The sequence below is a fragment of the Pelmatolapia mariae genome, linkage group LG10_11, assembly GCF_036321145.2.
Source record: "Pelmatolapia mariae isolate MD_Pm_ZW linkage group LG10_11, Pm_UMD_F_2, whole genome shotgun sequence".
In the NCBI taxonomy this organism is placed as follows: domain Eukaryota; kingdom Metazoa; phylum Chordata; class Actinopteri; order Cichliformes; family Cichlidae; genus Pelmatolapia; species Pelmatolapia mariae.
In genome coordinates, this window is record NC_086236.1 from 44,018,843 (window position 1) to 44,031,647 (window position 12,805).

General features: G+C 42.1%; 1 protein-coding gene across 8 annotated transcripts; it reads right to left on the reverse strand.

The window, feature by feature from the left end:
• Positions 1-672: 672 nt before the first annotated feature.
• On the reverse strand, positions 673-12,432 carry tcea3 (transcription elongation factor A (SII), 3). Of its 8 annotated transcripts, XM_063486582.1 has the most exons (14): positions 12,214-12,432; positions 11,411-11,473; positions 11,211-11,316; positions 10,974-11,079; positions 4,346-4,417; positions 4,168-4,224; positions 4,009-4,071; positions 3,813-3,887; positions 2,642-2,802; positions 2,472-2,533; positions 2,159-2,308; positions 1,904-2,050; positions 1,190-1,261; positions 673-1,079 (listed from the first exon to the last, which is right to left on the reverse strand). In XM_063486582.1, the coding sequence occupies exons 1-14, from the start codon at positions 12,280-12,282 to the stop codon at positions 1,071-1,073; spliced, it is 1,212 nt and encodes a 403-aa protein (XP_063342652.1). In that variant the 5' UTR covers positions 12,283-12,432; the 3' UTR covers positions 673-1,070. The 8 variants fall into 8 exon arrangements, 7 of the variants coding, with proteins under 7 accessions (XP_063342652.1, XP_063342654.1, XP_063342658.1 ...); XM_063486583.1 differs by lacking the exon at positions 4,346-4,417 and having other exon boundaries at positions 674-1,079; XM_063486584.1 differs by lacking the exons at positions 10,974-11,079; positions 11,211-11,316; positions 11,411-11,473; positions 12,214-12,432 and adding exons at positions 5,173-5,244; positions 5,346-5,599.
• Between the last annotated feature and the right edge of the window lie 373 nt (positions 12,433-12,805).

Genomic DNA, 12,805 nt, shown 5'->3' on the forward strand with positions numbered 1-12,805 from the left:
TGTCTGTTACATCTTAACCCTCTTGAATATTAGCAAATTGCACATGCACTCCAACTTTTTGCCCAACATTATGAGTCTTAATACATTTGTAATACGTATGAATATAATTTAATGTATAAATCACAAGCCCTGGGGCAGGCTACGGCCCCCTCCCACAACCCTGAAAGGAATAAGAGAATCAATCAAGAGGTGGATGAATCCCTTGCTCTCTTCCACAGCAATTCTTTTGTCCTGTTTCTCTCCCCTCACCCCCGATCAGTCAGTGCAGATGGCTGCCCCTCCCTAAATCTGGATCTGCTGAAGGTCTCTTCCTGTTAAAGGGGAGTTTTTCCTTCCCATTATCGCCAAGTGCTTGCTCAAAGGGGATCATCTGATTGCTGAGATTTTCTCTGTATTTATGTGGGGTCTTTCCCTTACACGATATTTGGCGCTGTTATTTGGATGGACGGACGGACGGATTTACATACATAATAATCTTATACAATAATGTCTGGAGACAGATATGGAGGCTGAGAGAGTTTGGGCATGTGGACATGTTGGACAAAGGATGTTGAATGATGCTGATGTAGTGAAGGAGGACATGCAGTGGGTCCGACACAAGTAGGTGCTATGAATAGGGTGACAGGGCGGACCAGAAGAGGAAGACTATAGAACATCTTAACAGTTTTTAAAGCAACCATAACGTTGATTGATGCAGTTTTATTGGCTTTAGATATGTACAAAGTGAGCAGTCGTAATATGTCACAGCTTATTAAATGGATTATGATTCTCTCCATCATGACAGCACCATGATTATTATTGTTAAGTTACAGCTAGGTTGATTTAATGACTCAGTCATCAAACTGTCATACACTCTTAGTTCTCAAAGCTGCATAAAGCAAACTCTGATTATTAGCACATGCTTATAAATCTAAAAAAAAAAAAAAAAAGATAAAATGGAAATCTTAAGAACAACATCATCACTTTAAATCACTAGCTGCAACAGTTTATAAACTCCATTCCCATCCCATTATAGAAAATAAGCTTCTCAGTTTGCTCAGAAAAAAAAAGTGGGGTGACCTTTGATGGCATCAGCAGAACTGAAATTTAGAGAAGAACAATAAAAAGCATTAAAAATCTCTTTAAAGTTATTTAACAGAGCATGAAATAGTGTCAGAGCAGAGCTGTTCACGTTCAGGAAAAGTCTTACCTTCCAGCGGTTGCCACACTCATTGCACAGAACAAATGTGGTCATTGGCTCATCAGCACTGCGTGTCTGCACCTAAAACACACACACACACACACACACACACACACACACACACACACACACACACACACACACACACACAGCAAGTTTAACTGTAAACAAAACACCAAACTGAAAGGAAGCGGTTTATACGATCTACAGTGGGGCCGAATGAAGCTGAAACACTCCTTCCTCACTAGTAGAGTGTATATCCCCCACTCTGTGACTGAAATACATCAATCTCATTATATTTATTTGAGCCACTATGTTCCCATATAACTCCCCAAATTATCAAATAGCATCGCTGAAGCTGATTTAAGCCCCAGCTCTAATACAGTCCCGCAGCTTTCCTGTTTTTCTGTAGCATTTAAAAGAGAAACAGTTACTCTGCAGGCTTTTCAGAACATCACAAACAACAGCAGTAAATAGCCGACTCAGTGCGGTCACATCGTGTGAAACAGCAAAAGATTTCTCATTATTATGTGATAACTAAAAGCAAACAGCTGGAGAAATAACTGCCCTATTACAACACCACCTCTCTCTGTGAAAAAGGCACAAAAATCACAGCCTGCTTCACTCTGGAAACACATCAGTTTCACACGCTCACTCGCCTTAATACCACCATTAGAGCCCTATTAGTCCTATTATCTGCTTTGCTCTGACACGTGTGTGTACCTGGTTATAGGTGCAGTTTTTCTTCTTGCACTTGCCGCACTGCAGCAGGTCGGTGGTGGTGCCACCAGTTTTAGCCATCTGGTGTTCCCTGATGGCCTCCTGGGTGAGCACGTTCCTCAGCTGTTTCAGCTCGTCGCTGGCCATTTCCTTAATAAAGACGACATGATGTGTGATAACGAAAGAGGAAAGAAAAGGCAGGAATGTGCAAAGTGTTGCTCATTGCTGAGGAGAGGTGAACTTGCAGGACTGTTGTACCTCAGCAGACATGGTGGCGATGCGGCGTAACTCGATGCTTCCTGCGAGCACATTTTTGCGAAGGCCTGGGTTCTTCGGGTCCTTCAAGTTGCTGATGCGGCTCCTCACTCGGTTCTTATACTTCATATCAGTGGCTTTTATCTCCTGGTAGATATGTGCGATCACGCTGTCAAAGGCAAACTAATTCCACTGAGTAGCATGCTTCATAACAGCTATAATGTTGAAACAAGATGCTTTCCCTTTGGTTCAACATTGAAAGAACTGCAGTTTAATTAATCAAAGCAAGCATAGTGGAGAATTATCAACTCTGAAGGATATGATCTTCAATCTCTGCTGCCATGCTCTCACAGTTAGCTCCAAATTCCTTGTAATCATCTGTGAAGTTCAGAAATTACATTTCATGTAAGTCAGCAGGCAGTCTGCAGCGCGTCTTAATGTGAATATTAAAACTGCAGCAATGATAACGTGCAGCCTAAGCCTCACTATCTGTGCGCAGGGCAGCTGCCAGCATCTCAATGCACTTGTCTCTGATGGAGTCTCCAGTGGCCAGATGAGGGGACAGCGGACCCCCAGGAGAACTGAAGCTGGGCGACATGGGGCTGGTCGGGGTAGTGGGAGTTTTGGGAGCCTCGGATTTACTCTTTCTGTAAAAAAAAAAAATACCCAAAGATTTTTAGTGTCAAATTCATTAAATACGGATCAAAACGTTGTCGGTGCTGCACACCAGCCACACAAGTGCAGCTTTAACCTTTAGCAATAATTCATTTACTAACATCCATCATGTAAAGAACCCATCCTGAAACACTCTGACTCATCAGTCCTTGAAAAAATATTAAAGAATGATGAATGTCAACACTGATAAAGAGGCTATTTAGAGTTGCTTGTTGCCACCCACTGAGTCCTCCCACGAACTGGCAGCTTGTCAAACAGGAGTGCCAAAATAATAAGCATACAGTGCTGTGCAAAAGTCTTGAGCCACTACTCTACTCTACTTTTTTTTTTGTTTGTTAAGCTACTCAACACTGACCAATGAATCATTCAAGCATTTAAAAATGCACCTAACTCAAGAGATGAACCATCGTTGTGGACCAATTTTAGACTATATCAGATTTTGATCCACTGTGCGATACCATACCAACGGCTTCATTTTCCAGCATGACAATGACCCCAAGCACAATGTCGAAACATATGTAGATAGAAAAACACACAAGGCCTCCCCAGGGCCCGAGCCTCAACATTACTAAAGCAGTGTGGGATCATCTTAGCAGAAAACAGAACAAAAGGCACTTAACATCCAAAAAAGAGCTTTCAATGTCCTTCAAGAAGCCTGAAGAACAACTCTGAATACTAGTTAAAGAAATGAGAAGAATGCTGCCTCAGAGAGTTCATGCTGTGTTCAAGAATAAAGGTGATCAGACCAAATATTTACTTTCAAGCTAGCTAGAATCATATAGAATCATATATTCTTTATATGCTGTAGTTCTCTGAATGTTTGAATTTTCCATTTTCCTAACAATATAAATAATTGAGGGGTGGCACAAGACTTTTGCACAGTACTGTAAATCTACAGTGAATAGCCATCCTTACCTTATTTTGTACCCAGCAAGATCGAAGATAAAATCATCCTAAGAACCTGAGAAACATAATTAAATACCTTTCGATGCTGTCAGTAGAGGGCTTCCTCTGTAGAGGTCCAAGCTGAGGAGCCTTAGAGCTCTGAGACTCTCTCCTGTAATTCAAACTCAAGGTCATTTATGTTTTTCACATGCAGAAGTACACAAAACTTTAACACCTGAGAGTCGATAGTTTGGTGAACTTGTAGTTAATCAGCACTGGTCGCTGTTATTTACCTTTCTCCTGTTAGCTTCTTTGCTGCTGGCGAGCTGCTCGTCTTTGAGTCAGTCGATTCCCGTCTAAGCAGTGAAACACTTTCAGTCAGTCTGGGTTTAATGATTTGGATTTCACATTTAAGTACTGGTGAGATTTAAACTGGTGAACAGAACTGATACCTGTCAGCTGAATGACGTTTCACAGGTTGGCCAGGCTTTGACTCACAGGAGTCCTTTCTGCAACAAAGGATTAGCATCACTAGCATCACATTGCATATAAGATGACTGCACACACACAGACACACACACACACACGTTTATGTTGTATTCTCAAACTTATTTCCTGGCTCCTGCACACCTGTGTTTGTCTTTTTTGGCCTCCAAGGCGGGCTTTTTGGGAGGGGGCGATTTAGAGTCTGATGAATCTTTCCTGACAAGAGGAAGAGTTTGTGTGTGTATTTTTTTTTAACCAAACCCGTCTGTGAACAATAAAACGAGAATGCATCCATCTCCCTTTGCTCTAAAATTCAACAGTCTTCACACAGGGAATGAACAGATATTTTCATGCAGATGACTTGCAAACCTTTCTCTTTTGGTTTCATCTGAATGTTTTCTAGACATTTTAGTATCCACTGAGTCTTTCCTGCAAAAAGAACACAACTTTGGTACCAACACTGAACACCAGTGTTTCATGTAAAACCAAAGAAACAGATTTCTTGAGGCCACTGATCATCCAGAGACTGCAGCCAACTTGTTTTTTTATACATGAATGAGAAACAGAACCATTCCCAGATCCCAGACCTGTCTTTCTTCACATGATCTGACGTCTTTTTCTGTGGAGGAAGCAGCTTAGAGTCTGACTCCTTCCTGCTTTAGCAAATAAAAAACAGATTCAAATTCTGAGTCCGAATTATATTGTTTTTTTTCCCCAAAAATTTTTTCCCGTCTGTAACTCGTCTGATTCAGACCTGTCTCTCTCCTTCATTCCATCTAGAGAGGGCCGCTTTGTAGGAGGAGGAGGGTGAAGGTGAAGAGGAAGCGGAGGAAGAGGAGCGTTGGGGTCAGGAGGCTCTTTTCTAAATGAAAAGACACCTCTGAGCTCAGATGAATCACTTCATAAACAGAGTGAATAATGACAGAAAATCTTTACGGCACTGCAAAGAAAGTAGGCATGCAGAGCCTGACCTTAAGGGAGGAGGAGGATGTAGGTGAAGAGGAAGAGGAGCAATCGGAGCGTTTGGATCCAACGGAACTTTCCTGAAAATCAGCACTTGTTTGAGATTTTTTAAAACTCTCTCGCTGTTTTCTGTCTAACGTCACTCAAGAACTTCAGAAACATGCACCAAACCACATCTGACCTCTCCTTCTTTACTTCCACGGGAGGTCGTTTAGTCGGTGGAGAAGGAGGTCGGGGAGCGTGAGGGCGAGGAGGTCGGGAGGAAGAGTCTTTGCCATCCTTCCTGGACATATGTCACAACAGCAGAGGTCAAAAGCCCACCTGACGATGTGGCATGCTGTTCAAGCCCACAAAAACACACCTGAGTGACTCTTGTCAGCATGCACCATGCACAGCAGGAATCCTGTTAGGCCACGTGGAAAACACTGATGCATGTTAAGTCATTAGCAGCAACCGCGTGCTCTACAGCTCAGGCAGCACGAGAGTCCAAACCTGTCTTTCATAAAATCCATGGCGGGGCGTTTGATGGGAGGAGGAGGCCGAGCGGGTCGAGGAGGAGAGGGGAATCGGGTGGGATAGAGCACACTGCTGTCCAGCACACCTCTCCTGAAATATACAACAGAGTCTGAAGCTGTGCTGGATCTTTCTGGGAAGTGCCGTGCGTTTTTCTGAGCCTCTACATTCTCACCTTTCAAACAAGGGCTTGTGGGGGTCAGTGGGTCTCTCTCTCTGAGGCTCGCTCAGAGGTCTCTCTCTCTGAGGCTCGCTCAGAGGTCTCTCTCTCTGAGGTGTGCTGGTGAGCCTTTCGTGGTTGTTTTCTTCTCTCTGTTTGTCCTTCCTCATTTCATCTGCAGAGCTGTACTTCTTGAGCTCCGTGGGGTTTTTCTCTTTTTTGAGCTCTTCCACGTGCCTCGTCTTTTTTGGTTCCTCTAATGGTCTCCCTCTTCTCGACTCCGACTTGTGCTTCTCACCCCGTGGGTCTTGCACAGGCTTCGGCTTCTTGTTATCGACCTCCACTTTGGGATTTTCTGGGGGTGCTTGTTTCTCTTTCCTGATTTCCTGCAGATGTTTTGCATTTCCAAGGTCCTCCAGGTGCTTTTCTTCCATGAGGTCGTCAGCATGTCTCTTTTTGATTTTATGGCCATCATTGTGTTTGTCTTTCCTGATTGTATTAGCGTGTTTTATGTCATGATTGGAGTCTTGTTTTAGTTTGACTTCCTGCTCGCCGTGACTAAGAGAGAAAAAAGAGAAGCACTGTTTTTACCTCTATGCAAGAATTACCACAGTGAGTGTTAGAGGTGGAAGTGGGTTGAAAAAATGGCAAATATATTAACATGAACATGATTTAAATCACTGACAAGCACTGAAGAAGTCAGTGCTTTTCATGCAGTTAAACAGTGAAGGACACTTCATAGCGTCTCAGCTTTTACCCTACATATGCACTTGTAAACAGTGTTGCCTTGCAGAACAGAACAACATCACTGTGCTGATAATCTATCCCATCTAACATGGAAAAATAGCTTTAAGCATAGACTTTAAAAGATATATGTAGCAAGGTTATTATAGAGGTAAACTAAAGACTATAAAATGGTTTGGAAAAAAAAATTAAATTAATTAAAAGTAGACTCTTGAAAAAAAAAATCAAACTAACTGATTTGCTATAGTGTACTTAGGAAACTATCCATCTTCTTATTCAATTCTGGGTCACCAGGGTGAGCAGGTGGGGTCTCACGGTCAGGCTTGTGCCTATTCCAGCTGTCACACGGTGAAAGGCATAGGGACAGGTCACTAGCCGACCACAGGACTAACACAAAGAGACAAACAACCATTCACACCTATGAGTAAATCACTAAAATTGGGGAAATCACTGTGGGAGGAAATGAGAGAGAACCCACCCAAACACAGTGAGAACATGCAAACTCCACACAGTTGGGTCGGACCACACAGTGGAGTCGAACCCAGGACCTTCTTGCTGTGTGGCAATAGTGCTAACCACCGGACCATCATCCTGCCCGATGTCAAAAAAAAAAAAAACTAACTAAAGAGAAACAAAGGAGGAAATATTTTTAGTTTTAGTCAGTTGGGTCACATCCCAGCAAACATGATTGACACCCCAGCGTCATCTCCCTTCTCAAAATTAATCATGACACCAAAAACTGAACAGCAAGCAGGCGGATGTTGATGTTGTTCACAAGTACAATACAGGTCCGACCATCTCTTACAAAGTAAAACATATATAGATCGGATTAATACATCTGTCTTTGTTTTCTCTTTAACAACAACTCATTTGGTTAGTACGTGATTGTGACGTCTTCTCCACATACACAGACAATATTACCAAAACCTGTTTTTAAAGAAAAGTTGATGCTTTTTACATGGTGAACTTGGAAGTCCTAGGTTCACTGTTAGGTCCTAAGCAGCATCAGGAGCCCGGGAATGGGACTTGTTAAGCATGAAGTCAATTAGCTCAACAGAAACAGTAGGGGTAAAACCTTGAGTCTTAGTCACTCCTGAGCTGAGATTCTTCAGTCTAATAAGGACGTCTGAGCAACGCTGAAGCTTTACCTAACACAGACGTCGCTGACGATTACTGATCATTATTAACATCAAGCGAGGCTTTCATGGACACGTTTACTTAGACACAGGATGTCTGTATAACTGTGAGTCACCTGCCCTCACAAAGAGTAAGGTTTGTATTATTATACCTGTTCTGAAAGAAAAAATAAAACTGAAGTAATTGTCTTTGATAGTCATACCCCTCTGGGTCAGTTAACAGACACCCTTGGTCCTCTTGCCAGCCATCTCTCTCCCACGGTAAGAAACCTTGGAGTGTTTTTGGATAGCTCTCTTAAATTGGAGAAGCAAGTGTCCTCAGTGGTAAAAACTAGCTTTTATCAGTTGCGTTTGATATCAAAGGCGAAGCCCTATATTCCTTTAAAAGTACTTGAAAAACTTCTTCATGCATTTGTCACCTCTAGACTGGACTATTGTAACTCTTTATACCTGGGCCTCCAACAATCCTCCCTCTACCGCTTGCAGTTAGTTCAAAATGCTGCTGCACGCTTTCTGACAGGTACTAGAAAGTATGATCATATCACCCCAGTTCTAGCTAATTTGCACTGGCTCCCTGTCAAACACCGTATAGATTTTAAAATTCTTTTGCTTACTTTTAAAATTTTAAACAATTTGGCACCCAGTTACCTGACTGAACTCCTCCGCTTGTATAACCCCAGGAGGGCACTAAGATCATCTTGCCAGATGCTCTTAGAACAACCTAGATCCCGGCTGAAGTCCAGAGGTGATCGGGCTTTTGCGATTCCAGCACCTAGACTCTGGAATAGTCTCCCCGCTTCTATTCGCACTTCTGAGTCTATACATTCTTTTAAATCGCGTCTTAAAACTCATTTTTTTACTTTGGCTTTTGGATCAAATTAGTTTTAACTATCATCAGGCCTGTTTTATGTCTGTCACCTCTGATGTTTGTTGTTTGTTTGTTAACTTTTAATCTCTTGCTGGGTTTTTTTTGTTGGTTTTTTTTGCTGATTATTAAGCACTTTGATCAACCCTGTTGTTTGTAAATGTGCTATATAAATGAATAAACCTGAACCTGAACTTCCTAAATTTGGACTCTAACAAATATCCACTGGCAGCAGGTGCATTTGGCTGATTTCCCTTGTTTAATTTAGCACAACTTTTTTACACCAGATATCCTTCCTGACACAACCCTGCCATCTATCCAGGATTTTAGACTGGTACAACAAGTACGCTAGCCTGTGTTTGCCTGAGACTGGGTCTCAAAACAGGGATCCTTCACACGTAACCACTACACCATGGACCCACCATATTGTGATATTTAAAAACACTAACGATAACCCAGGATTAAAACATCTTCAGTGAAAGTGAAACAAGCAAAACCAAACAAGAACCTACCTGACACTAAACTGAATTACGGAATAGAAATGACATGTAGCCCTTAAGACATCATCATCATCCACTGATTTGTGGTCTCCCATCTACAGTGGCCCTGAGAGGTCAAACCCACCGCAACTTAAGAAAACACCAGCTAACAGAAAAATGCTGGAAAAGCAGACAAAACACAGCAGAATTGGGGAAGAAAATCCACAATTGAAGTGTTTCTGGGGGCACAATAACATGACGGACCAGCTGCAGAAGTAGAAACCAAAACGTGTGAAGGATCGCAGTGAGAGACGCTTAAAGAAGTAGAGGATTCATCGCTGTTGTGAGGGAGACAAAGACGCAGGTAATGTGTTTTTTAATCACATTATTCATGTAATACTTTAGATACATATTTGCTGTTGTGTTTTGTGTGCTTTCGTAGCATTTTTTTTTATTAGCTGTTGTTTTCTTAATTTGTTCGTTGGAACTCTCAGGAGCACCATACCCATCTTTCTTTCTTGTTGGTGAGTCTGCATGCTAATATGGTATCAATCTGTCAGTCACAATGCAGAATAACCTGATTCAGTAGTGTCTATTCACAACAACTGACACCCCAGTGCACTTTATATGGTAAGGTAAAGAAACTACAATAATGCATGGAAAATCCCAACAATCAAATCATCTCCTATGAGTAAGCACTTGCCAACAGTGGGAAGGAAAAAGGAAAAGGGACCTGCTGGGGATGATGGGAGAGAGAGACAGTCCAAAAAAAAGAGAAAGGCAGAGTCCAATTCATGAGATTTTAACTTGTTACTGAGAACATAAAATAATTTGGAAAATATATCCTGGGGTAATAAATCGTCCCACAGACTTCTGGAGTCGCCCCCTGCTGGCTGTTAGAAAGAATGACAGTGATAGAAAAATGATTAAAGTTATGTAACACGCTTTGCAGTAAGCTGAAGAGTGTATCTCTCAATGTCTCTCTCCATCTGTGCTCTTCTCAGGCTTTGTTGTGGCTACTCTGCTATCTGTTATCCAAAGCAGACAGAATCATGCTCAGTACAAGGACGCCAAGTAACTGTTAACAATAAAAAAAAAAAAGTGGATAACATTGGAAAAAGTGTATAAATGAAACTCAAGGGACTGCCCTGCTTTTGCTTCCTTGCAAGTAAAATGAACATGTTGGAGCTCCCTACTCTGTTTCACTTCTTAAGAGAATTGTTGTAACAGAAGGTTTAACATACTTTCAAACAGGCTTTTATGTGCAGTTTATCATTCAGGGGTTAAAAGAAGTCTCCCTATTTAAAGTTATGATGCTACTTAAATGATAAAATGTGACATTACAGTGGCTCACAAGTCTGTTCTGTCCTTAATGTCATTAAACACCCCAAACTGTTTGCAGCAAATAGCTGCCCCTCACTGAGCCTGGTTCTGCTGGAGGTTTCTTCCTGTTAAAAGGGAGTTTTTCTTTCCCACAATTGCCAAGTGTTTGTCAAAGGGGTCATTTGACTGTTGTCTTATTGTAGGGTTTTGAGGCAGCTCCAGTTGTGATTCAGCACTATACAAATACAACTGAATTAAATCGTCTGAATGTAGATCAGCCAAGCAGTAGATTACCTTGAAATTTTATTTGAACTTTAAACATTTCAATGCCTTTTTTTACAAAGCTGTTGTCACTTTTAGCAGAGAGTTATTTTTCAAGGTGTTTTTATGAATGCGAAGAAAATACTTTTGTTCCAGTGCACTGTAAAGCCACGCACACACATCATTACGGACCTGACAGCAGGCAGGCACAGCAGGTATGCGGACATTAACCAGAACTTCACTTCATAATGTGTGCGTGCTCTTTGTATTAAATGTCACGTTAAGTGTACCTGTGTAGTTTCTGTGTAACCGCTGTGAAACCACTGACCTGCTCTGCGTCTCCGAGGGAGACCTATTTGGAGAAGCTGCCGTTTTGCTGGAGTTCAAACCATTCTTGGTCTCAGACGATTTCTCGGGATGAGAGCGGCCAGAGTCTGCATGAGTGCGTGTTTTGGAGGAGAAATCATATCAGCAAATCAGACTCCATGCTGATGTATTTACTGCACAAGCAACCATTTCACCGCTGTGAAAACACTGTAGTATGCATGTAAATCAGTGTGTGTACCCAGAAGTCTTTTCCAGTCTTTAATGAGGACTTTTGCCAAAGCAATCACTTCTTCATCTGTGCAGTGCTTCCTGATACCATTAACAGACATTCCAATTCTCGTTTCCTAAAGCCAACATAGACACACGGGTTAATTATTTTCTTTTTTCCACATTTCCCCAGGATTCCAGGATGATCAGCAAAATTACAATTTAACCCACCTGTAGAAGTTTGAGAGTCATATTGACGCCTTTCAGCTCCTTCAGCAGGTCAATGGCGCCCTCCTGTATTCACCAAACAGTGACATCGTTACTCGCAACCCCCTAACTCTTGAAAGGGTTCATTTAGAAATGCGTAATAACAGTGTAAAGCACAGATCTGGCAACAAGAATGTGTTAACGTTTCAAAAAAGAAAGCGCAATGTGGTTAGCAAACAAGAACAGTTTCACTTCTTTATTATTATTTTTTTCATTAGCACTCGATGGCATTTTTACAACATTAGATCCACTGTTTTGCACGGCTGTTTACTCCGATTACAGCTGGTGGCATTATCTTGTGCAGCCCCCTAACTGTGCAGGAGCGACGCGAACAATGTCGTGTTTGCAGATTCAGTCACAACACAAGCACGGCCTTACGCCCACAGGCCGCGGTGTTTACTTTCTGTTCTGCGCACTTCCATGTCAGTTAAACTCGCTAAGCATTTTCAGAAAGAGAGAGAAAAAAAGCTTTTGACAAACACAAAAGAGCTGGGCTACACAGCAGAGCTGCACACTGGCACTGAAACGGTCCTGCAAGAGAAATACACGCAAACCCACGAACACCTGTTGATCGTTTGTTACGGTCAAGCTCGCACTTCACTTCTGCACGCTTTCCAAACACACCGAGTCAGTAGGAATCAAACTCGTGTTTAACAGAAAAGAAGAGGAACCCATTTTAATTTATGGAAAAGTCTCTCGCAGGCCTTCTGCGCAGCGCGAGGTGGCGGGACAACGCGCCACCTGTGGGTGTCAAAATATAGTCTCACCGTGTTATTTCTAGACACCATCTTGTCCAGTTTTTTTGCAATCCGGATGAGATCTTCCTCTCGAGTCATCGCTGCATTTAGTCGTCTAAAGACCGATCGGTTGCGCCAAATGGATACTTATTTTAAAAAAGAAAAAAACTCCCGAGAAACAGAAAAGTTTTTATCTGCCACAGGTCGGACTTTACGCGCGGCGCACTCCATTCAGCCGAGAGGCGTGTCCTGCGGAGGGGTCCCAGCTGACCTGCTCCACAAATGACAAACTAAATATAGACACAGTTGTAGACCCGTGGACAACAGGGATGACTGAAGTTTAGTGTGAGAGATTTTAAAAAATACTTTTTTTACTTTTTAAAAAATCAACTTTATTTTGTCTTATCATGCTTTGCTCTCCTGTGGCTCCTTAGATTTCTCTACACCCTGGACGGATTATATCACAAAATGATCTCTCTTTAAGATTTTCCAGCAAAAACGAGGTCACTGTGTAATGATTAATCTTTCCTACACTGAAGGCAGAACTCGGGCAGCTGCTGCTGTGCCAAAGAGCAGCCCGACACTAAGTCACCGTTTACAGCCTGTTTCTTTCTTTGTTTCT